General features: G+C 33.8%; 1 protein-coding gene across 2 annotated transcripts in view; it reads left to right on the top strand.

Moving 5' to 3' along the window:
* KLHL1 (kelch like family member 1) overlaps positions 1-26,010 on the top strand; it is a 418,372-nt gene extending 392,362 nt beyond the window's left edge. For both annotated transcript variants that reach the window (XM_059902586.1, XM_059902585.1), the window contains 3 exons: positions 5,847-6,059; positions 14,564-14,735; positions 25,951-26,010. In XM_059902586.1, coding sequence (XP_059758569.1) covers positions 5,847-6,059; positions 14,564-14,735; positions 25,951-26,010 — 445 coding nt within the window. The remainder of the gene's footprint in view (positions 1-5,846; positions 6,060-14,563; positions 14,736-25,950) is intronic.
* The last annotated feature ends 298 nt before the right edge of the window (positions 26,011-26,308 follow it).

The raw sequence follows: 26,308 nt of genomic DNA, 5'->3' as shown, positions 1-26,308 counted from the left end.
AGCCCCCAGCTGGGGTCCCTCAGCAGCTGAGTTACTAAGTTCTTATCAATCAAGGGCAGATGAGATGATGACATCCAGACACAACTTACTTCATTCTTATATCAAAACAACTTTACTTCTAAAAACAACTTAATTTTTTTTTGCTCATAAATAAGTGGATTTGAAATCATAGCAAACCAGTACACAACAACAAAGTCTCAGACTGAGTTTGCCACATGTACCAACATTTCTTAGTAAGTGGGAAAAAAAGCAGTCTCACAGCCTGATGTGTAAGCTTACTGAAATCTCACTCACTGTACTCTCAGGCACTCAACTAGTACCTCTCATGGAAATTATTCACTGAAAGGTACATGCAGGAGTATTTTGATAGCAGGAATGACAAGCCTTATCATGGGATCAGATGAAAGAGTTCTCCATCAATTAGGAAACAAAGGATCAAACAAAGTTCTGGATCTAGAGAGTTCCATCAAAGGTGTTATACCGCACTTTCTATAGCCATTCCTGAAGTTTTGTACCAGTGATAAAGTATGCCACACATTAAATAACTTTCCCTAGTATACAGATTATAAATAACATTACATTTCTGGGGAAAAGACAAAGTGGGATCAAAAAGACTTTCTAGTGGAGACATACCTGAATTGATTAATGAGTGATGAATGAACAGTAACCCACCCTATATAGTAACAGAATGCACAATGGCACACAGGGCTGGAAAAGATCTAGTGCTGTGGCAGAAAGTTATAATTGGCTCTTAATACTCATTCATTCCTTTTTATACAACAGTATGCACAGCACTGTTAGCTAGGCAAGTGGCCACCTAAAATAAAGATAACATTTCCCAGCACCTGATCAGTCAGGTATTCTCATGTAACTAAGTTCTGGCCAACGGGATGTAAAAAGTGAGTAGTGCAACTTAAAAGATTGATTCTTAAAGGGAGAAGACGTGCTCCTTCTTCCACTTTTCCTTCATCCTTCTGTTTGAACTGTGGTTGTGACAGCTAGGACTCCACCTTCAGGACCAGAGGGTTTGTAGACAATTCTCCATGGACTTTTAACATTCCTGCACATTTTCCAAGCAAAAATATTGGCAACTTTTTTCACCATCTTTTCAAGGATATTTGTAAATCGAACAGCTCTGGAAGGTAGAGATAGTGTCTTTCTTTTGGGCAGAGAGCAGGTTTGTTCCTTGAGAGAGCAGGACCACAATAATAAAGATAATATCTACCTTCAGAGCAATGATTGGACAGGTTTGCTGGCAGCCCCTTTAAGGATTAGCAGTTCCTAAACTCCAGATGTGAGAAAAGTCCTCTATGTAAATAAGCATTCACCTGAATCTCTCTGTATCACCCTGGTGGGACTTGGAGGGACAGGGGGAACCCATGTGAACATGGAGCTCATTCTATCTGTTGTGCATGAAAAACAAAGTCATTTCTTTCTGATCCCAGAATCTTGTGTCTTTTACCAGCATCTATGAAACTGTGGTAGGCTAATTTGTTAGCTTTCAGGTCTGGTAAAATTTCAGACTCTTCACAGTTCTTGATAAAGGGTCTTATCCTACAGGTTATAGGTTGAATGTTGGAAGCAACCTGGGTCTCAACACCTACCTGCAAAGCCACTTTAAACACATTTGAATCCATATCTTAACTAATACAGAATTTGTTTCTTCCTACTGCCATATTGTATGGACAGGCATACCCCGAAGACATTGCAGGTTTGATTCCAGACCACCACAATAAAGTATATATTGCAATAAAGGGAGTCACATGGAGTTTTTGGTTTCCCAGTGCATATAAAATTTATGTTTACACTATATCATAGTTTATTGTGTGCAATAGCATTATGTTTTTAAAAACAATCTGCATACCTTAATTTAAAAAATACTTTATTGGCAAAAAGTGCTAACCGTCATCTGACAATGCAGGATTACCATAAAACTTCGATTTGTTAAAAAAAGAAAAATGCAATACCTGCAAAACTCAGTAAGGTGAAGCACAATCAAATGCAATAAATGCATAAATCATGCATAAATAAAATGAAGTATACCTGTACTAGAATATAAAATACATGGTGCTGAGATGGGCACCTGGCAACTAGATCTCAAAACAGGAAGACCTTGTTGCTAAAGTTTATATAAAACTTTTCTGTAGGCTGAATAAACACATAAGTTAATGAAAGAGGTAGGGAAGACATTCATTCTCAGCAAAATTCTAGAAGAGTTTACTTAAGTCAGGGGTATTTCTGACCTCCTGCCAATTTTTGGCATGCAAGGAGGGATATACAGGTCAATGTTCACAGCAAACTGACCTATGACACTGATATCTCCTAAGAATGTTATTTTTCTGCCCTTTACTCATTGCCTCTGAATGAAATTCCAGCTCCATAGCATGGCATACAATCCCCTTCATTCTCAGTCTAACCTTTTCATCCTACCAGCCATATCTCTTCTTCCCCTCCTTCACTACCACCCGTTCCACCAATATGACATACTTGCCACTCTATTTATCACTGGCTATGACCTTTCATGTCCCTTGTCTTTACACATAATGCTTTCCCTGTATGTAATGCTTTCCCCTATTTCTTCATCTTACAAATTTCTACTCATCTTTCAACTCTAAGTTAAAATGTCATGTTTCCTTTCTTGCCATGAAACTGTCAGCTGTCACTTCTTATGTTGTCAGTGCATTTACTTCTAGTATCAGATCCTTCTCTGCTCTTCATATTCTCAACATCTAATTCGTCATTGTAGTAAAACAAAACAGGGAATCAGTCTAAACTATGATTAACTAGATTGTAAGAGGACATCTGAGAAGATAACGTTGGAAAATTGTCCATGAATTTTTGTGTGTACATTGCAACATTTATTCTAGCTGCAAAATATTTTCAAGTATTGAAATACATCTGTTGGTTTTAATAATTACTCCATAAAGCAGCCCCAAAGGACACTATTATCTCTTCTATACAATTACAATTTTCTCATTTCTTTTGTAAAGCTGTTTCTGAAGAAAAAATGTAGTGTATTTATTCTTTTCAACCAATTTTGCTCTAGTATTAATAATTTATATTACATTATCAAAATTACAATAATTTCATTGTTAATCTGTAGACTATATAATAGGAAGAACATTAAAAGGGACACTTACCAAATGAAATAAAACCCTGATAACCTAGCTTAGGCTTTAGTAAATAATTTATAAAATAACAGCTATGATGTATCAAACATTTATTTTACAAAAGAAACTGTCAGATATTATATCATTTTTATAGAGGTGTTACATAAATTTCTTTTGTATAAACCCATGTGTTAATGAGTTTTATTAGGAGAAGGTTCACACAAAGGCAAAGAGATTGAATAAATAGTGGTTTATAATATATATATATATAATTATATTAAGAAGTCAATGATGTTGTAACTTGTGAAATTTAAGGTACATTTTATTTTCAAATATAAGGCTATGCTAATAGGCTCGATATTTGACTTCTATAATGTGAGCAATATGTTTAATTAATTATCATTATTTTTATACACATTTAGCTATATATTTGTATATGTTAGCATTCCTTAATGATTTCAAAAAAGTGTGATAAAGTATTGTATAGAATTATTTTAGTATCAGCAATGCTGGATTCAGATAAAGCAACAGTATAATTTGTCACTATAATGTGTATGAATAAACACAGTAGCTTGAAGTCAACCATTCCATTAAAACAATAGAAAATAAAAAGGGGAATACTTTTCTTATATGTAAACTATGTACCAGGGACTGTGGTAGGTGCCCTTCATGAAGATACTTAACCAATAAATAAAATCTCTGCAAAAAGTTATTTTGCTAAGTTTTAATAACAATATCTCAATATTATAGCATACTTCTTTTGAGTTAGATCTTCAATTTAAATGAAACAGAAATAAAGTTCAGATTTTGTGAAGCATTTAGGATGATAAAAACTTCTGAGTGAATAATCATTTCACTTCTGGGTGATTTTGCAAGCTAAATTGTCCAATACTTGTCCTTTAAATTGCTCCTATTGGTTAATTTCAGCATATTGCAAGACTGAGAGCCAGTAGACAACTTGTGAGTAATCAAGCAGAGGCATTACATCCATAATGGGAACACCTGGGCAATCAAAAGTACTTTTTCATGGCAGGCATTGAGAGAAACATAGACATCTTTAAAAAATCTCCAGGATTTGAAGTCAGTTTAAACATCATATTTTAGACTTACTAAAGAATATTAGAGGATGAATTTTTAAATCTAAGGCCTAAACTATTTCATATACTAAGTAATAATGTCATCCTATGCATTTACTTAGTTAGAATTAAGTCTGTTTACCAATATATTAAGCATAATGTCCACTAGTAAAGCAAAAATTTCATGACATCTAATCTTATTAAACCATAAACAAGTTATAACATTCCTTTACTCAAAATCCTCCCATGGCTTCCTGTTTCACTTAGGGAAAATGTCTACATTTGCTTTAGACATTAGACAAATGTCTAAACACCTGTGTGAGGCCCACCCTTTACCCTTACCCATTACCTCCTCTGCTACCCCGCCCACTATCTCTGCTCCTGCTGTTCTGGCTTCCTTGCTGCACCTGGAATTTTGCACTCACCTGTTCAATCGGCCTCAAATCTTCTCCCCCAGAGATATTCCTGAACTCACCTCCAAACACTACCATCTTCTTCAAATTTGGGGGCAAACATCACCTTCTCAATGAGACCTTTTTTGATCATATACTTAAATTTGTAACTGCAACTCCCACTCCCACCATTTGCACTCCTGACACCACTTCCCTGCTCTATGTGTCTACAGCCCTTAGTAGTATATAATACACGTGTTTACTGTGTGTATTATGTCTATATCGCTCCTAGTAGAATTGAGTGCAAGGAATTTTTTCCTGTTTTGTTCACGGATATGTTCACAAAATTTGGGATGGTGTGTGACATACACTAGGCATTCAAAGTTAGGTGTTGAATAAATGAGTAAATAAATAAATTCAACTCTGTACCTTTCTGTGATACAATCTTCATGGCTATTATTAAATAAGCAAGAATGTTTTTACTAAGAATAGATAATGTGTTTCTACTTTTATATTCTATGAATGTATTTTAAGTACCATGTGTGCTGTAATATTTCTTTTCCTGGGTTCCTATCATACTTCTCAGTAGTGAAATAATAGCAAAATAAGTGTATCAAGTAAGTTTCAGCAATATTCAATCAGGCTAACATCATTGTACTCTTTTTTCCTATAAAGTTTTGTCTATCCAGATAACACATTAGCTATAGTATAGGCACTGATTAAGAAAGCTAGTGTTATGACAATATGTGTTTAAATTATTCCATTTATTTAGTGTTCTAAACTGTGAATACAGAACACAAGAATTAGGCATGATTTACCTACTGGCAAAATCAATAGCAAAATCAATTGCTGAACAAAAAGTAAGATAATCGATTTTCTTCTGATTTTGCTCATTTTCAAGAAAAATTGAAGATAAATATATCTTATTTTCAAAATAGGCATTCCTCAATATTTATTAAAATAATGTATTAGATGATTTAATTATTTACACAAAAATAGTTTTAATCTAACATTCTAGAAATAAAGAGGTTAGAAAATTATCATTTTAATTGCATCTAGTATATAGCCTATTAGAATCATGGGATATAGGTATACGTAATTAGTTATAATGTCCCTTTAACAAAAATTTCCATGTGAAGTAATATATTTTTAACACATTTGAGGCTCATGCTGTGATTGAAAATTTATTTGTAAAGGACTTTTCCTTTCCTTCATTTGGTCATACAGACTGTAATACTAAATCATGTTTTTCCCCGTTGTGTTTTTAGGTTGTATTCAGTTGGAGGTCGTGATGGAAGTTCCTGTTTGAGTTCAATGGAATATTATGATCCTCACACAAATAAGTGGAACATGTGTGCTCCAATGTGTAAACGAAGAGGGGGTGTTGGTGTTGCCACATGTGATGGTTTTCTTTATGCAGTAGGAGGTCATGATGCTCCAGCTTCAAACCACTGTTCTCGGCTGCTAGATTACGTAGAAAGGTAAGACCCCAAGGCACAGTTATAGTGAAAGAAAGAATGCAAATTACATTGATACCTAATGCAAGTGAATATAAAATCTGCATAATTTAGGAAAGTAAATTCAACTCCTATAGCTGGTTTATTAGTCTCTCTCTTTCTCTCGCTCATGGGCGTGCCCACTTGCACGTGCATGCACACACCCACGCCACTTTATGTCTTACCTTATTTTTTCTTTCCTCATCCTCCCTCTCTCCTTCCTTCTTTCTTTTTTCCGTTCTTTTCAACTAATAATTTTAAAAACCCTACAATTTATTTTCACATAATTCTAAAGTTATCTTTAAACTTCTCACTAATATGTTTTAAAAGGTCTATTAAAATACAGTTTTAAATAATTTTTAAAACGCATGAATGTCTGCTAATTCTTTTTTAAAAAAAATTTGATATTTTATTTATCTGTTCTATTCATCCTGTCTTATTTGTTCTACTATTCTTTTCAAATTCGTAAAGGTGAATTATGAACTTTGTTTTATGCCATACCTTTCTTAATGTAAGACAGGCTTATTAGAACTATATTGCCTATTATCCTGGTGTATAGAAGAAGTATAGATCCTCTTTTAATTCCTTCTTAAAAATGGCAGGTGCACAGAGGCTGGAGTGAAAATTTACCTTGGCTTCAGTCTTGGTCCAACTATCCACACACTTCCTGGCATGGTTATGGATGAATTCTCTTTAGTGGATGTGGATCTCTTATCACTTTTGTGTCATGTGAAGTAAGGATTAGAGAGTTAGAGAAACTTACAGTGATATTTTCTATTACATAAGGAAACATGCTGATACATGAGGAAGTGAGATTAGGAAATATTGAGGATAATTTTTTTTTATCACCTGGGATAGGATAAGTAATTCTACCTTAATGAATAACTTCAAAAGTTTTAGTGACTTAATACTATAATGCTCTTTTTTTTCATGCTATGTGTCCATGTGATATTGTTACTCTAGTACCCAGAATGACATATAAGCTAAAATATGGGCACCACTGGTCTCCATGTCAGAAGGGAAAAGCCAGAGAATAGTACTACATTGTTTATGCATTCTTAAAGATTCAACCTTCAAGTAATATAATTCTCCTTTGTTGATACTTTGATGACAACTCAGTCACATGGTCACAGAAAACTTCAGAGTGTGGGAAGACAGTATCTGACCTTGTACCTGGGAGAGGAACAGATGTCTGGAGGATCACACTGATGACCACAGCAATTTTCCTCTTAATATTAAGAAATCAAATCCTTTATATCCATGCTTGATAGTGGAATAGTCAGTGAAAGAAAGGGGTTCTCTCTCATTTATGATACTTTATTTTTAGGATACGTGAACATTTTTACTGAGAATAAGGACATTGGCAAGAGATAGCTTTTAGTGAACAGGCTCTGTTCAAACTTAAGACACTTCTTGGATAAAATACAGAAATGTTTAACGATATCGCTACTCTGTGAAATGGACTGTAGATTTATGGCTATATATACATAGAGGATGGCATTAAGCTCACCACAGGTGCACTTCAATGTTCTCTTGTCCAGTGAAATTAGGAACTATAGGTGCTACAGTGAGGACAGTGGTCAGAGTCCAAATTAATAAATGTATGCTTTTATAAACACAAACATGCAAACATTTATTTTAAAAATACTGCTAATAGAATGACAGATTATTCACATTTTCCTTTGCTAAATTCTTGGGAAAAAATGACAAAGAAAATGAATATGATGAGGCTGCTACTTTTATGGCAAATATATAAATGCCACTAATAAAATGATATTTCATACACATTATTTTCTAAGTTCACTCTCTAATGCATTAAAATGTTGTTTGTGAACAGAGGCATAAAGAATTCAGTCTAGGAATACATTTATGGTGCAAAATTGTATTTAATAAAGCATAACTGTTTTAAGTTATAGGAGTGCAGTGGGGATGAACAGCTTAAGTAATGCAGAAGCACAGCATCATTATGATTCTTATCCAAGCTCATACCATGTGTCAGATTTACAGCATTTTTTACAATTTCTATAAGATATATTCTATATTGATGATTTTACATAATGGTACCCCTGTAGAATTACTTTGCACATGTAATGTAAGGAATGTTTCTTAGTATATAATCATAGGCAAACAAATCATTAGGAATAGCAGGTAGTGTACAATGTTATGTTTTACAGAGATAAATAAGTAGATAGGCAAATGTTGTTATATGACAATGATTTCTTATAGAAGTGTAAAGGTATTATAAAGTAGCAAAGTACAGTTATATAGCACCTAGCAAAAATTGTAAAGTCAGGCTTTCTTAAATGCAAGGAACATCGGTAATTCAAATCAGAACAGATAAGAAAGCAGGGACTGAGTAAGAGCATGAAGTTTGGAATAGTTGCTGGAACAGTAAAAACTAATTTTGTAGCCAAGCCTCACTCTAGTGAGAGCGTCTTAGTGGACAAAAGCAGTGTGCAAAAATGCAGTAAGTTCTAGCAGAATTTAGACCCAGAAGGTGCAATTCATCAGAAAAAGCACATTCATCTATCTATTCACTTATTCAATAAATATTGTTTTGTGTGTGCTTTCACTGTACTAAATAGAGCTTAAAATGTATTAGAAAAAAAGAGATAAAGAAATGAATAATTAGAACTTTGAGATCACAAAGCTGGAAATCAGGCAATGGATCAGAAAATATGCTCAAAGTCATCAGTACCACCGCTGGCTAATAAGAGATCAGGACCACCTTTGCCCTTGAATCTACATCCCAGTAATGAGACCTGATAGGAAAGGGTGTCAAGATTAAAGGAACCTCCTAAACCTGCCTTTGTAATATCCACTCTTGCTTCCTCCAATCTTTTCCCCTAGAGTAGCCAGAGGAAAATTCTCATAATGCAGATTTGACCTGAAAGTGCAATGGAGTTTTCCTTTGTACGAATTATCAACATAATGAAAAAATTATTTGTTTTACATCAATTTTTCCACTAAACTAGATTCTATGTGCTGGCCAAGATTATCTTGTCTATGCCTATACTCCTCCACTTGGCTCAATTCCTGGCACTGAGTAAGCACTTAACAAGCATTTATTAAATCAGTCAGACACCAAGAAAAAGAGGCCTCAAATTTCTCACAAAGAAAGCATTATGAGGTATACTGTAAATAGGTAGGTAGGTAGATAGATAAATAGATGGATAGATAGATAGAGATTTTAAGAGGGATGGATAGAGGGATGGAGGAATGTTTAAATGGATTGAAGGAAAGATAGGTTTTAAAAGGGATAAATAGAGGGATGGATGGATGGATGGATGTTTGGAGGGACTGATGGAAAGATATGTAGGTAGGTATTGATTTATTACTTCTCTATTTTCATGTGAACACCCATTTCTGTCATCACTGGCTGAGGATCCATGATTTACATATATTTTAGGCATATCTTCAATAGACAGAAAATTTTTGATTGAGACAAAAATATTAAGCAATTATTCATATATTTGTTGAAAATTATATCATTATATCTTATCAACCAAACACTATTAACAACAATCACAATTTTGATATATAATTTATAATAAATATACAACTTTTGTTCAAGGTCTACCAAAATCTACTCCAGTCATAACAGAAAAAGTCATCTAAAATAATAGTATTTAACTTATTACTGTCAGGATATGACTATTTTTATCATCTTTAGATCTTTGTTAAAAATGAAATAATTTAAGATATGCTGTCTGACATACAGGGATAACTACATTATCTACTTAAATAATTCTTTTCAGATTACCATAAACATTAATATATAGAGCAAGTATGGAATTTTGGATTCTTTCATTTCTCTTAATTTCTCATTTCATCCTTTTGGTTTAGACATAATCCAAGAATTTCTGAACACTGAAGAGAGATGATAAAGGAGAGACTTACTTTTTATTTAAATTACGGATGCTATCCTAGGCCTTAAGTAGCACATTAATATATTAATTCACATTTTTTGATATGTGAGATCCTAAATTTTCTACAAAAATGTAATTGCTTGAATTGTTTAAAGTTAAAATGTTAGATAGGCAGTTTTGTACTTTATAATAAATATTTCTTTTTATTCTTCTTAAGATCTTACTGTTGGAACCAGCCAAATGAGTGCAGCATGAAAATATTTTTTTTTTTGCCTTTGTTTTTCTATTATTGTGCATGCATAATCTTTGCTACTTCTTTGATAACAAATTATGTTCAAATTTCTGGTAGAAATATATATAACAGATGGAGATCCTATGACAGTCTACATATATAAAGCCCTTGTTTTATAAGTAGATGCAATAATTATTAACCTATACCATAACCATACTAATTTATATTTGTGATTAATATTTGCCTTAGTAGCTTATGAGGCAAGTGTTATCTTTGAAGTTGTCAGATAGACACAGGGAGTGACAGAGTAATCTGTTGTTCTGGGATGTTCTGCCTGGAATGCTGACATCATGGTAATTTATCTGCAAGCTTTGGAGGAAGGAGAACAGTTCTGTGGAAGGTAGATGTACATGAAAAGATGAAACATGTGATGTCTTATATAGATGGAAGGTTATCAACGCTGGTATCAAACTCTGAGATTCATTTTCACGTTGAGAAAGGTATTTAAAAATACATAATTTGGGCTCACAGCACTAGTAAATTTTTCTATTATATGAGTAGAGAAAATAATTACATAAAGAATCTATTTCTCCTTAGTTTTGAACTGTTAAAAATATTTATTTTAAAAGTGAGTTTTTACTAGCATTAAGATCTTCTGTGTATGCTCCATGTTCTGTTGATTGACAATAGCTTAAATAATTTTTAAAACTATAATGAGAAAGCTACACCTGAGAGGAGTCGGAGTTGCTTAGCGGGTCCTTGCTTTCTCCGGTTCTGTCACCAGCTCATCTCTCCTCCCCTCAATCTGGAAGAGTAAATGTAATGGAATATGACCTAGTCAAAATAGAGTTTTTCATACACCTTCATAGAAAAGTTGAAATCAAATTAACTTTAAAAAATACGTTTGTATAAAAATAAGCAAAAACTGTTGAAAAGGGGAGCAGAAATCTAGTTATATTGCCCATTAAACATAAGATAAATTTTTATCTTCTAATTGTGGAAATAACAATGCTTGAAAAAGTAATAGTACCTCAAAAATTTCAAGGGGGATCTTCAATGAGAAACTAACTTTTGTTCTGTGATTGTCATATGCCTTTGGCAAGTTTTCATTTTACAGCCAATTTTAGCCACTTTATACGGATGCATCTCTTTCCTGAGGGCTGTAAACTTTAATAGAGTCTCTGATGCAGAGCTCACATTCTGACCATGAAGCCCAAGGTGAGACGTAGGAAAGGCAGACAGCCTAAATGCAAAAAGACAGCAGCAGCCCCCCACCCGCTTTTTCTTTTCTTTCTTTCTTTTTATAAACAGGCAAACCGAGGCAAAAAAGAATGCTTAGAACAAAATTTTGTCAAAAACGTGAACAGATAATGATAGTGTTCACTGTTAGTAATTGTTTGGAAAGAGCTTATACATCTGTGGATCTTTCCCTAAGCTAAAATATGCTGTTTAATTCATTTGGGGGGTAACAATTATGTGTATCCCCAGGCTGAGAGGTAAATCCACAGAGTTCTAAATACAGAAAAATCAATTTAGATTCATTAATGTGAGAACAAGGATAACAATTACTGGGTAATTTTGAATTAGTGTGATTACTGCATAAATATCTGGGAGAGAAACAGAGAGAGAGAGAGAGAGAGTGTGAGTGTGTGTGTAGGAGGGGATAGGGTTTGGACTCAGTTTTTCTTTTGGTTTGGTTTGATTTTCTAGCAATATATATAAGTTTAAATATCATCACCATTTCCAGATATAAATTAAAAGATTGCTATTAAACACATAAAATATGTTACCTACCAATGAAAACAGGTGTATTTAATTCAAAGATTTGTATCTTCTAGGAGAATGCACTAAATTTTTTAACTTTTCTTCAGGAATTTTGTAAAATGTGAAAAGAATGATATCTATTTCGAAGTGTAGGATATTATTTCTAAATGTGTACCTAGATATAGGACATACTAGTGTTTTCTTAATTTTCCCTGAAGTATGAGTATATGAGAATATCTTCATTATATAAGCTTCACTTAAAATTTCAGAAACCTTCAGAATTGCATTTATTATTCCTTAGTGCTCTTAGTGTTAGCTTTTTTCTCAGTTCTTCTGCCTTTTTGCAAGGTGATAAAGTCTGTTATGTAGACAGTAGTTGAAAAAAATCCTATAGAGCTGAATAATAATTACATGGGGACTAAAATAGGACTTCAGGAAAAGCTATTTAAGTGAAGTGATTGTGATAAAAGGCAGACTGGCTTCTATTGGAAAATGAATAAAATATAAAGAACGTTCACATTTCACTGAAATTAGGAGTATTATACATTCTTCCTTTTAAAGTTATTTTTATGACAAAAATTTCCTGACAGAAAAGTAAACAATTCCCCGTATTCATTACCCAGATTCAACAACCATCACCAAATTGCTTCATCCATTCACCTTTACAGTGTTTTTTTTTCCTGAAGTATTTTAAAGTAATTCTTTACTTTAGCTCAAAACCCTCATGAATTCATCCCAGAAACAAACAATGGAAAATGATCAGAACTTTACATTTTTAGCATAATCACAATGTCATTATCACAACTAATAAAAAGTTAAATAATCTCTTATTATAATCTGATACCCAGAATTAAAATTTCCAAAATGTCTTAAACATCTTTTAATAGTTGGTCTATAAATTGGGATCCAAGTAAGTTTCACTCACTTTATTTTGTTATATTTTAAAGTCACATTTAATTTAGAACAGCTACTTCTTCTTAGTAATTCATTTTATTACTGGGCTTTTCTTCCCTGAAAAATTCAGTCAGGTATCTTATAAAATGTTCCACTTTGTGGATTGTACAATTTGATTCCTTGTGATGTCTTTTCTTTTCTCATCTTTCCTTTTTTTTGTCCTCTGTTTTTATGTTTATATATTTCAAAATATTCATGGTAGAAGTTTAAATATCTCAAAGAAGATTTGATAGCATAGATTGCATATTTGCATTTGTGTCTATGTGTGCCTGTGTCTATTTGTGATGTTTTACACTTATTAACTACAGCATATAAAATTACTTTTTTATTTGCCTGACAGCCTATACTTTAAGGTGGTCCTGATTTTCAGGCATTCAACCAATCTCTCATTTCACATATATCATCTTGGCTGTCACAACTCCTCCAGACATGGTGTGTAAATGCATGTAATGTCCTGGGAGAAATATTTTCTGCAAAATATAAATTCCAGATCCTTGGGGTCCTTCCAGTCATTTCTCTTGTAACAACCTTTTTTATTTTCAATAAACTGTAGGTGAGTTTTTTGGCTTGTTGTGTTTGTTTCTTTTTCTCATTAAAATTTCATAACAAGATTGGAGTAAAAAAAAAACTAGGAATAAATTTGCTGTCATCCAGTCTTCTTTTATATTTGCTCTACTGGGTTCTTACTAGATGTTTCCGTACCTGAACCTGCAGTTGTAGGTTAAAGGCAAAGAGGTGGCTTAATCATTCCTTCTTAGCTGAAGTAAAGCACACTCACCAAGGAATTCTTTGGTGTCTTACCACCCAACACATAAAATATCTGTATGTAATGTATGGTAATCAGACTCTCTGGAAATTTAATTATTTTTGGTTAAAATTCAATAATAATACTTGGACTCTCTGCTTCAATCTCTTGATTTACCAATCTCTCCCTTCCAGTGAATCCTGATTAATTGTCACAGATATTAAGCTATTAAGATAGCTCTGTTCATGTTGTACTTATTTCCTCAAGTTTCAATGGTTCCCTATTTTCCTATTGAGTAAGCACAAAATACTTTCTTACTCTGGGAATCAAGCAATCCATGAACTGATCAAAAACCACCTTTTTAAGCACTGCTTCTTCTTATACCCTTGAACCTGGCCACACTACACACCTACTTTCCACAAAGCTGGCCATGCATTTTTATTAACACTTGTGTTCTTTGTAAAAAATATCTCTTTCTTTCTAGCAAATTTAGGATAGATTTTCAGACCTGATTTAAAGGAGACTTCAAATGTGAAGTATTTCATAATTCTCCCAGATTTTTAACCATTACTTCTGTTTCATGACCATAACACTTTCTTGTACCTGTTTTAAAGAACCTCATTCTACTGTGGAACAATAGTTATTTACATATCTGACTTCCTTGTGGAAAGAAATCATGATATTCATTTTTGTAAGATGACTCTGCATCCATCCAATTAAGAGTCTAGGTATGTTTTTAAAATACCTTAAACTATAGAAAGCCAGACATTGTGGATATTGGTTCCTGAAAACCTGCTTAAATATTGAGTTTTTAGAAAAAAAAGTTAAGTTTTCTTTTTCATGGCTTGTTTTGAAAGGGCATCATTAATATAGTAAAAGTTCAATGTGACTAGAATATGTTATGTCCTTTATCCTTACATTTTAGATATGATCCCAAAACAGACACATGGACCATGGTGGCTCCGTTGAGTATGCCCAGAGATGCTGTTGGTGTCTGTCTCCTTGGTGACAGACTATACGCTGTTGGTGGCTATGATGGGCAGACATACCTCAACACTATGGAATCCTATGATCCACAAACTAATGAATGGACCCAGGTAAGATTGTTGCCAGCATAAGTTACTTCACATATAAGAATTTATTTCACTTACTTCCTTTGGAGGAGAGGGGTACATACAGCAATGTATCTAGTCAAATTACTCTGAACTCAAAATGATTGATTTTGTCCATTTTCATGTTCATTTTGTAAAAAGTTTATTAAATCATATGTTTTTGTGTACTTTTCTCTTGTGTATTCTATACTTCAATAAAACTTATATTAGAAAGTTACATTCATGCTTCAGTGAGATTTCCACTTTATTATAAGTCATAACAAGAGACAGGAACTGAATTTTAATTATCTGAAGCAAAAAATAAAAGTGGAATATATTGGTTCACAAAAATTCATCTTTACAATATTTGGTTTTAGAGATAACAAAAATAAGAGAATGGAAACCTGCAGAAATCAAATTTCTGCCTCCTGTTTTTGCTTAACTATCTTTGTTAGGTTGATTGCTACTCACTGCAGAGAGAATTTTCCATGGGGTGGTGCTGCTGGAAACTCTAAGTGGGAATCCTCACAGCCATAATCAGAAAATAAAAGAATTCTTTGTTCAAAAGAAACCCCAAAACAAACAACAAAGAGCTCTGAATGGTCTGTCGTATAAAGCACTCATTCCTGGACAAACACTTTGGCCAAGAAGAAGGAGTGAAATAATTGGCTGATCTTAGGTTAGCCTTTGAACATACACTGTAGTTAGAGATTCAGGATCATGCTCAGAGAAGCTCTCAATCTGGTCTAAGATCTGGAGTATTTGTGTTGGGGTGTGTGTGAGTGCTGGGGAAAGATGAGAAGAGGACAACTTAATTATGGTGGAAAATAACTTACGCTGTACAGTTACTATAGCCTTGCTTGTAATGAAGGGAATGGGTATATTTTCAGACTTTTGTCCTTATATTCAATTTCTCCCTACTTTCTTTCTTTGCCAAATCTCCTAATATTTCTTATTTCTCACCTTTATCAGAAACTTAAAAAGGAGAAACAATTTAAACAAACAAACCAATTTTCCATCAATGGATGCAGTTAAATTCCAAAGTCTTACTTAGTTGAACCAGGATAATAACCTCATCTCCTCTTATTCCTTAGTGTATAGAAGGCTTTATTTTTGGTCATAGAAATTGACTTAAATTTGATTGAAGTAAATTTCTTTGAAAAAGGGTTTACTTTTAAAGATACATAACTTCCTTGATTGTGCCAGTTTTGATGATATGTGTTCAACTAAAATATTAAATAGGCTGACTTTGAAGTACAAAACCAGACTCCTCATGGTCAGACTAAGGTATCTGCCTTATGAACCTTACTCTTCCACAAGGGAAAATCCTTTGATTCCAATGAAGATGCATTTGGCTAAGAAGGAAGAAAAAGGATGGAATGGAGGAACAAATAGGAAGAATTTGGAGAACTAGGTCCTGTGATGTTCTGTGTTTTACTTTAATTGTGAGAAAGAAGCATTCCTTATCCAGAGAGCAGCAAATATAAAACAAGCTGTAATTATTGCACTGAGATTTTAGAAGATATATTTTAATTCCTTACCTTCCTGAGTCCCTAGTGTTTACAAAAGGAGCACTGCTATGATTGTTGACTTGCGAAGAAAATGTACCAGTTCAGTGGTATATATTTTAAATGTGCTACTTTAACAAGTGAACATTAAATAAGGGAAGTTTATGGGCATATAAATGATATAATATCTTCATTACATATTTATAGAAATGTACCATTATGCTTAACATTCCTCTAAAATTGAAAACAAAATAATGTATGTAGTAGTAATGGGTAAAAGCATCCTAAAGGCCATTTGCCCTCATCTGTATTTTATTACACTCTTTTGGATTATACAGTATCTTACAAAGAGCAAAATGGTATTTAAAATGTTTTATAATGCTCATCCACCAGAGGGCAGACAGAAGAAGCAAGAAGAATTACAATCCTGCAGCCTGTGGAACAAAAAAAACATTAACAGAAACATAGAAAAGATGAAAAGGCAGAGGGCTATGTACCAGATGAAGGAACAAGATAAAACCCCAGAAAAACAACTAAATGAAGTGGAGATAGGCAACCTTCAAGAAAAAGAATTCAGAATAATGATAGTGAAGATGATCCAGGACCTCGGAAAAACAATGGAGGCAAAGATTGAGAAGATGCAAGAAATGTTTAACAAAGACCTAGAAGAATTAAAGAACAAACAAACAGAGATGAACAATACAATAAATGAAATGAAAACTACACTAGAAGGAATCAATAGCAGAATAACTGAGGCAGAAGAAGAGATAAGTGACCTGGAAGACAGAATGGTGGAATTCACTGATGTGGAACAGAATGAAGAAAAAAGAATGAAAAGAACTGAAGACAGCCTAAGAGACCTCTGGGACACATTAAATGCAACAACATTCTCATTATAGGGGTCCCAGAAGAAGAAGAGAGAGAGAAAGGACCCGAGAAAATATTTGAAGAGATTATAGTTAAAAACTTCCCTAACATGGGAAATGAAATAACCACCCCAGTCCAGGAAGGACTGTGAGTCCCAGGCAGGATAAACCCAAAGAGAAACACACCAAGACACATAGTAATCAAATTGGCAAAAATTAAAGACAAAGAATAATTATTGAAAGCAGCAAAGGAAAAACGACAAATAACATACAAGGGAACTCCCATAAAGTTAACAGCTGATTTCTCAGCCGAAACTCTACAAGCCAGAAGGGAGTGGCGTGATATACTTAAAGTGATGAAAGGGAAGAACCTACAACCAAGATTACTCTACTCAGCAAGGATCTCATTCAGATTCGATGGAGAAATCAAAAGCTTTACAGACAAGCAAAAGCTAAGAGAATTCAGCACAACCAAAGCAGATCTATAGCAAATGCTAAAGGAACTTCTCTAAGTGGGAAACACAAGAGAAGAAAAGGATCTATAAAAACAAACCCAAAACAATTAAGAAAATGGTCATAGGAACATACATATCGATAACTACCTTAAACGTGAATGGATTAAATGCTCCAGCCAAAAGACACAGGCTTGCTGAATGGATACAAAAACAAGACCCATATAGATGCTGTCTACAAGAGACTCACTTCAGACCTAGGGACACATACAGACTGAAAGTGAGGAGATGGAAAAAGATATTCCATGCAAATGGAAATCAAAAGAAAGCTTGAGTAGCAATACTCATATCAGATAAAATAGACTTTAAAATAAAGAATGTTACAAGAGACAAGGAAGGACACTACATAATGATCAAGGGATCAATCCAAGAAGAAGATACAACAATTATAAATATATATGCACCCAACGTAGGAGCACCTCAATACATAAGGCAACTGCTAACAGCTATAAAAGAGGAAATCGACAGTAACACAATAATAGTGGGGGACTTTAACACCTCACTTGCACCAATGGACAGATCATCCAAAATGAATATAAATAAGGAAACAGAAGCTTTAAATGACACAATAGACCAGATAGATTTAATTGATATTTATAGGACATTCCATCCAAAAACAGCAGATTACACTTTCTTCTCAAGTGTGCATGGAGGATTCTCCAGAATAGATCACATCTTGGGTCACAAATTAAGCCTCAGTAAATTTAAGAAAATTAAAATCTTATCAAGCATCTTTTCTGACCACAACGCTATGAGATTAGAAATGAATTACAGGGAAAAAAACGTAAAAAACACAAACACATGGAGGCTAAACAATACGTTACTAAATAACCAAGAGATCACTGAAGAAATCAAAGAGGAAATCAAAAAATACCTAGAGACAAATGACAATGAAAACACGATGATCCAAAACCTATGGAATACAGCAAAAGCAGTTCTAAGAGGGAAGTTTATAGCTATACAAGCGTACCTCGAGAAACAAGAAAAATCTCAAATAAACAATCTAACCTTACGCCTAAAGGAACTAGAGAAAGAAGAACAAACAAAACCCATGGTTAGAAGAAGGAAAGAAATCATAAAGATCAGAGCTGAAATAAATGAAACAGAAACAAAGAAAACAATAGCAAAGATCAATAAAACTAAAAGCTGGTTCTTTGAGAAGATAAACAAAATTGATAAGCCATTAGCCAGACTCATCAAGAAAAAGAGGGAGAGGACTCAAATCAATAAAATTAGAAATGAAAAAGGAGAAGTTACAACAGACACCGCAGAAATACAAAGCCTCCTAAGAGACTACTACAAGCAACTCTATGCCAATAAAATGGACAACCTGGAAGAAATGGACAAATTCTTAGAAAGGTATAACCTTCCAAGGCTGAACCAGGAAGAAATAGAAAATATGAACAGGCCAATCACAAGTAATGAAATTGAAACTGTGATTAAAAATCTTCCAACAAACAAAAGTCCAGTACCAGATGGCTTCACAGGTGAATTGTATCATTTAGAGAAGAGCTAACACCCATCTTTCTCAAACTCTTCCAAAAAATTGCAGAGGAAGGAACACTACCAAACTCATTCTATGAGGCCACCATCACCCAGACAAAGATACTACAAAAAAAAAAAAAAAAAAATTACAGACCAATAACACTGATGAATATAGATGCAAAAATCCCCAACAAAATACTAGCAAACAGGATCCAACAACACCTTAAAAGGATCATACACCATGATCAAGTGGGATTTATCCCAGGGATGCAAGGATTTTTCAATATACACAAATCAATCTATGTGATACACCACATTAACAAATTGAAAAATAAAAACCATATGATCGGGCTTCCTTGGTGGTGAACTGGTTGAGAATCTGCCTGCCAATACAGGGGACATGGGTTCGAGCCCTGGTCTGGGAAGATCCCACTTGCCGCGGAGCAATTGGGCCCGTGAGCCACAACTACTGAGCCTGTGCGTCTGGAGCCTGTGCTCCGCAACTAGAGAGGCCGCGATAGTGAGAGGCCTGCGCACCATGATGAAGAGTGGCCCCCGCTTGATGCAACTAGAGAAAGCCCTCACACAGAAACGAACACCCAACGCAGCCAAAAATAAATAAATAAATAAATAAATTTTGAAAAAGGGACATTTAATATCTATATTAAAAAAAATCCAAAACCACATGATCATCTCAATAGATGCACAAAGAGCTTTTGACAAAATTCAACACCGATTTATGATAAATACTCTCCAGAAAGTGGGCATAGAGGCAACCTACCTCAACATAATAAAGGCCATATATGACAAACCCACAGCAAACATCATTCTCAATGGTGAAAAAGTGAAAGCATTTCCTCTAAGATCAGGAACAAGACAAGGATATCCACTCTCACCACTATTATTCAACATAGTTTTGGAAGTCCTAGCCATGGCAATCAGAGAAGAAAAAGAAATAAAAGGAATACAAATTGGAGAAGAAGAAGTAAAACTGTCACTGTTTGCAGATGACATGATACTATACATAGAGAATCCTAAAAATGCCACCAGAAAACTACTAGAGCTAATCAGTGAATTTGGTAAAGTTGCAGGATACAAAATTAATGCACAGAAATCTCTTGCATTCCTATACACTAATGATGAAAAATCTGAAAGAGAAATTAAGGAAGCACTCCCATTTACCATTGCAACAAAAAGAATAAAATACCTAGGAATAAACCTACCTAGAGAGACAAAAGATCTGTATGCAGAAAACTATAAGACACTGATGAAAGAATTTAAAGATGATACCAACAGATGGAAAGATATACCATGTTCTTGGATTGGAAGAGTCAGTATTGTGGAAATGACTATACTACCCAAAGCAATCTACAGATTCAATGCAATCCCTATCAAATTACCAATGGCATTTTTTGTGGACCTAGAACAAAAAATCCTAAATTTTTTTTGGAGACACAAAAGATCCTGAATAGCCAAAGCAGTCTTGAGGGAAAAAAACGGAGCTGGAGGAATCAGACTCCCTGACTTCAGACTATACTACAAAGCTACAGTAATCAAGACAGTATGGTACTGCCTCAAAAACAGAAATATTGATCAATGCAACAAGATAGAAAGCCCAGAAATAAACCCACACACCTATGGTCAGCTAATCTATGACAAAGGAGGCAAGGATATCCAATGGAGAAAAGACAGTCTCTTCAATAAGTGGTGTTGGGAAAATTGGACTGCTACATGTAAAAAAATGAAATTAGAACACTCCCTAACACCATACTCATAAATAAACTGAAAATGGATTAGAGACCTAAATGTAAGACCGGACACTATAAAACTCTTAGAGGAAAACATAGGAAGAACACTCTTTGACATAAATCACAGCAAGATCTTTTTTGACCCACCTCCTAGAGTAATGGAAATAAAAATAAAAATAAACAAATGGGACCTAATGAAACTTCACAGCTTTTGCACAGCAAAGGAAATCATAACCAAGATGAAAAGAGAACCCTCAGAATGGGAGAAAATATTTGCAAACAAATCAATGGACCAAGGATTAATCTCCAAAATATATAAACAGCTCATGCAGCTCAATATTAAGGAAACAAAGAACCCAATCCAAAAATGAGCAGAAGACCTAAATAGACATTTCACCAAAGAAGACATACAGATGGCCAAGAAGCACATGAAAATCTGCTCAACATCACTAATTATTAGAGCAATGCAAATCAAAACTACAATGAGGTATTACTTCACACCAGTTAGAATGGGCACCATCAGAAAATCTACCAACAACAAATGCTGGAGAGGGTGTGGATAAAAGGGAACACTCTTACACTGTTCTTGGGAATGTAAATTGATACAGCCACTATGGAGAACAGTATGGATGTTCCTTAAAATACTAAAATTAGAATTACCATATCATCCAGCAATCCCACTACTGGGCATATACCCAGAGAACACCATAATTCAAAAAGATACATGCACCCCAATGTTCATTGCAGAACTATTTACAATAGCCAGGTCATGGAAGCAACCTAAATGCCCATCAACAGACGAATAGATAAAGAAGTTGTGGTACATATATACAATGAAATATTACTCAGCCATACAAAAGGAACGAAACTGGGTCATTTGTTGAGACAAGGATGGATCTAGAGACTGTCATACAGAGTGAAGTAAGTCAGAAAGAGAAAAACAAATATCGTATGTTAACGCATGTATATGGAACCTACAAAAATGGTACAGATGAACCAGTTTGCAGGGCAGAAGTTGAGACACAGATGTAGAGAACAAAAGTATGGACACCAAGGGGGGAAAGCCACGGGGTGGTGGGGATGGTGGTGTGATGAATTGGGCAATTGGAATTGACCTTTATACCCTGATGTGTATAAAATTGATGACTAATAGTAACCTGCTGTATTAAAAAATAAAAAAAATATATATATAAAATGTTTTATAACAACTTTATTTTAGTACAATAAACATTAATTTTAAAGCTCTTAATTACTTTAAGATTTTATATCCATATCTTATCATTATTTATATTTTTAAGACTCTCAAGGGAACATCAGCAAACCCACACAAAATCCCTTTGAAAATTTTCAGGATTCCAGGCCACTAGAGAAAGTTCTGGTATTTGCTGGATAATGCCTGTCACCTTCCCTTCACATACCCCATAAATGGACAACATTGTCTGGTTATTTCATTTACTACTGGCACCATAAAATGGTCAAGCATTAGAATAAATAAGCAAATATATTAAAATATATAATAATGTATATTTGAAAAATTTCCCAAGCTAGCTAGAATTGGAAATAATGGAAATAGATTAAAGAGTATTTGCCAGATTCATGTCTTAATAGTTACACAGAGAACAAACCCATGCATGCTTGCAGGTATGTGTGTGTGTTTGTGTTTTAAATAAATTTGACTTGTCATTTAACATTGTTATTTTGTTTTTTTTATTTGATTTGAAAAAACAATATGTGTGCTTCAAGACATAGAAAGAAAAATTTAATTCCGTTTCCCCTAGCCTGGCTAAAATCACCCTTTCATGTCTTCCTTCGTACATTGTTGTAGTGCTGTCTTGCTTCATCTACCTGCAGCTGTAAAGAAACAAAGATAGTGAGTCATTTACTGTCATATCTCCAAAAACTGACATAGTTGCTGGCATGGGGTGAGAGATATGTGAATGTTTCTTAAATAAATTTATTGTGAATTATTTTTGCAATTCAGTTTACCCTGTTGTGCGTGGATTTAGTTTATTTGCCTATAATAGATATATAAGATGCTTAGAATGAGTTTCAGGGAAGCCTGGTGAGATATTTAAATCTTCAGTTGCTGTTTAATAATTGGTTTCATGCCAACCTTTTTAGGTTATCATACTAAGGCTGAAAGGTATAACCCTGGAGAGAGAACAGGACAGATTGTTTAAAATATGTATTAAATAAGATAAAACTGGACCAAGGGGGAAAAGGGGAAGAGGTCTCAAATATTTAAAATGTATTTTTGTAGAATATATCAAATGCTTAAAATAGAATGATAAATGCTGGGGTAAGGGGAATACTTAACACTATGATAGAACTTAAGTGTGTTGGGTAGAGAAATCTTCTTTCAGGAAATGATATGTAAAGTGAAGCATAGAAAATGAGTAATAGTTAAAAAGATGAAAATATGGGGAGTGGTTTTGTTTAAGAAAGATAATTTTTAAAGAGCCGCAGGAAAGAGAACACATGGCATGTTTCATTCGTCAATAAATAAAGCGGTGAACAGTAAGTTTGGAGAGAGAAATTGTGTCTATATCATATAGGACCAGAAACCATGTTATAGAATCTTGACTTTGTCATAAACCTAAAGAAGATCTAATGAAAGATTTTAGACAGGGAAAGTAAATAATCAGAATTGTGCTTTAAAATGATTGCACTTGATGAGAAGTGAAAAACGATTAGGAGAAAGCAAGATCAGAGTCGGAAATTTATTAGGACATATTTTATTAATCCACTGTAGGGGTGGAAAATTTTTCCTTCTTTCCTTCTTGTTTCTTCAGCTAATGAAACAATTAAATTGACATAAAACAGATTAATGGGAGAAAAACAAATTTAATTTTGTACATATGGAAACCTCATAAATATATGAGACTCAAAGAAGTGACCAAAGCAGGAAGCTTTGATAGTTTTTAGACAGAGAAACAATAAATTCATGAAGAACTGAGTAGACAAAGTGGTTTGGGATTGAGGTAGTAAATTGGTGAAGAAGTTACGAGATTTGTTTACACAACCTTCTTGGCCCTAAATTTCCTATGTCTGGTGACAAATATGCCTCTACCCTCCTGGTAGAGAGAGGGTACCATTTCACATAGGAGAATTATCTCCTGCTTTAAGGGATCAAAGGAGGGTCAGAGTGTCCCTCCTGTGTCCGGCATCTCTCAAGTACCTTTAGTTCAAAATAATCAATATGCCAAAGTGGCATATCCTAGAGTGGCATATTCTGGTCCCCTTCACACTTAAGGTGAAAATGTAACCTGAACTAGGTTGAAGACAGTAAGAATGGGTATAATTAAGTTGGTTGGAGAGATACTTATAGGACTTGATGGTTATGTACCTGCAAGGTTGAGGGAGGTAAAACTAAGGATCATGGATGTGCTCTAGGCTCCTGTCTTGAGCAACTGGGTAGAAAGTGGTGGCATTCACTGGTAAAAGAAGTACAGGAGGAATAGTAAACTCGGGGGAAAAAAGCAGACATTCATTTTTACACACACATATAAGCACATATAGAGATATAGATGCAAATGTAGATACAGACATAAAGTGAAAGTATGTACATTGTACTTCACCTAGAAACTATGCATAGTATTTTTCAGTATTGAATGAACATCGGAGAGTATTTGGGAAACTTCAAAAATACGTCTACCCAATACTCATCCCATTCCTATTGAATGGTGGGCCTTGAGTACTTATAATTTGTAAAAGTCCCTTAGATGACTCTGATGTGAAACAACGCTTCAAAATCATTGGAAACTAAAAGAGAAAATGGAAACTGTGTGCAGTTTGGAGTCAGAAATATTTCAGATTGTAGACATTGATGTTACCAGATTTACATATTGTCTCTTGACACTCCATTCACATGCCTGTCATATAGAGATGACAACATATGATAGGATTATAAAGGTGACAGTGATCTATAAAAATTATTCTTAACACACAATATGCTGTCAATATATCACATGCCCCTTTTCACTTCTCATTTTGAGCAAATATCTATGAAAAAGACAAGAGATGTTATATTAGCTTTTTAAAAAATAGGGTATTAAATGAAAGGAATAAAAAAAAGTCATATGGGAAGGTTTTTTGGTTTTGTTTCTGTTTTTATTTTTAACCTACAAGGGGGATGGCAGGTTACAATAAGCACAGTTAAAAGAACTAGTAGATAATTTGATAATGGTGGTAATTTTCATATTTAGAGAGTGAGACCATGTCCTTTTTCAATCAATAAGATAATGTATGTGATCTGAGGTTATTTTGTTCATAGTGATTTTATTTGTTACATTTTATTCCTTTCTCTTTGTAATAATATCCTGTAATTTCTCATCTACCTAATATTTTTATGTGCATAAATTATTCTTAGAAAACTGTAATAAAAATCATTGATATGAAAAAGTTCAAATTACTAAAATCTTAGTTTACCTCTACGGAATAAATTTTCATTACAAACTTTGTAAAAATTATTGTTTTTTAATATACTTCTAGCCAATTTCATATTCAGGATTATTTTTAAAATCTCAGTTCTCATTTCAATGACAAGCATAATGTAGCCTTTAAAAAAATAGGCCCTGTAGCAACTGTAATTATGGCCTATTAATGACAAAATATTGAAGCTATATCACTATATGTCTCTGTTTAGAATGAATGAATAACACATTTAATTCAGTATAATATCTTGGGAAATAACTTCACAATGACTTCAATAGTGAAATAGCTATTTCATCTAAAATACACTCCAAGCTGTCACTATGAAATATCACAAATGTGTCCATGCAAGCTCTAGAATAAATCTTTGCTGGAAACTTTTCTAAAACAGCTTCATTTCACTAAAAATCATTAAAGAATTTATTACTTTCATTAAAAATTCTGTAAATGATTGCAGGTTTAAAAAATTTCAATATACATATTATTGTTTTATGTAAATGTCATTTTCATTGCTTCCATTTATATTGTACTACTTGTGGATAAATTGGGAAAAGATAAGCACATTTATTAATGATTTTCATGCATATGAATGAGTGGTTTAAATACATTATAATTTGTATATTTTAAGACAGTAAAATTTGTCTTAAATTGTGTTTCATCTTTTTCACCAGATGGCTTCCTTGAATATTGGGAGAGCAGGTGCCTGTGTAGTAGTCATCAAGCAACCTTGACTTATTTTTATTTGGATATATTTTAATTGCTGGAGTGGTTATTTTTATATCAGAGGGCAAGAATGAGAACTTCCTGAGATGAAAATTCTTCAAGAACAAAGATTTTGGTAGATTTACCTACAGATGTCAAAAGAAATAGAAGATCAAACAGAATTATGGGAAACAAGAAAACAAACTGCTCTGGGAACACTATCTGGTCATGTATTAGTTCAGAAATGGTTATTGGTAATTTGTTTTGTATTGTAGCATACAGTAACTAGAGTTACCAAAGGCTTGTTTTTCTTGAGCAATTAAAAGG

Source organism: Balaenoptera ricei, chromosome 18, assembly GCF_028023285.1.
Source record: "Balaenoptera ricei isolate mBalRic1 chromosome 18, mBalRic1.hap2, whole genome shotgun sequence".
NCBI lineage: Eukaryota > Metazoa > Chordata > Mammalia > Artiodactyla > Balaenopteridae > Balaenoptera > Balaenoptera ricei.
Note: the sequence above shows the minus strand (reverse complement) of the source record. Positions and strands in the feature narration are given on the sequence as shown.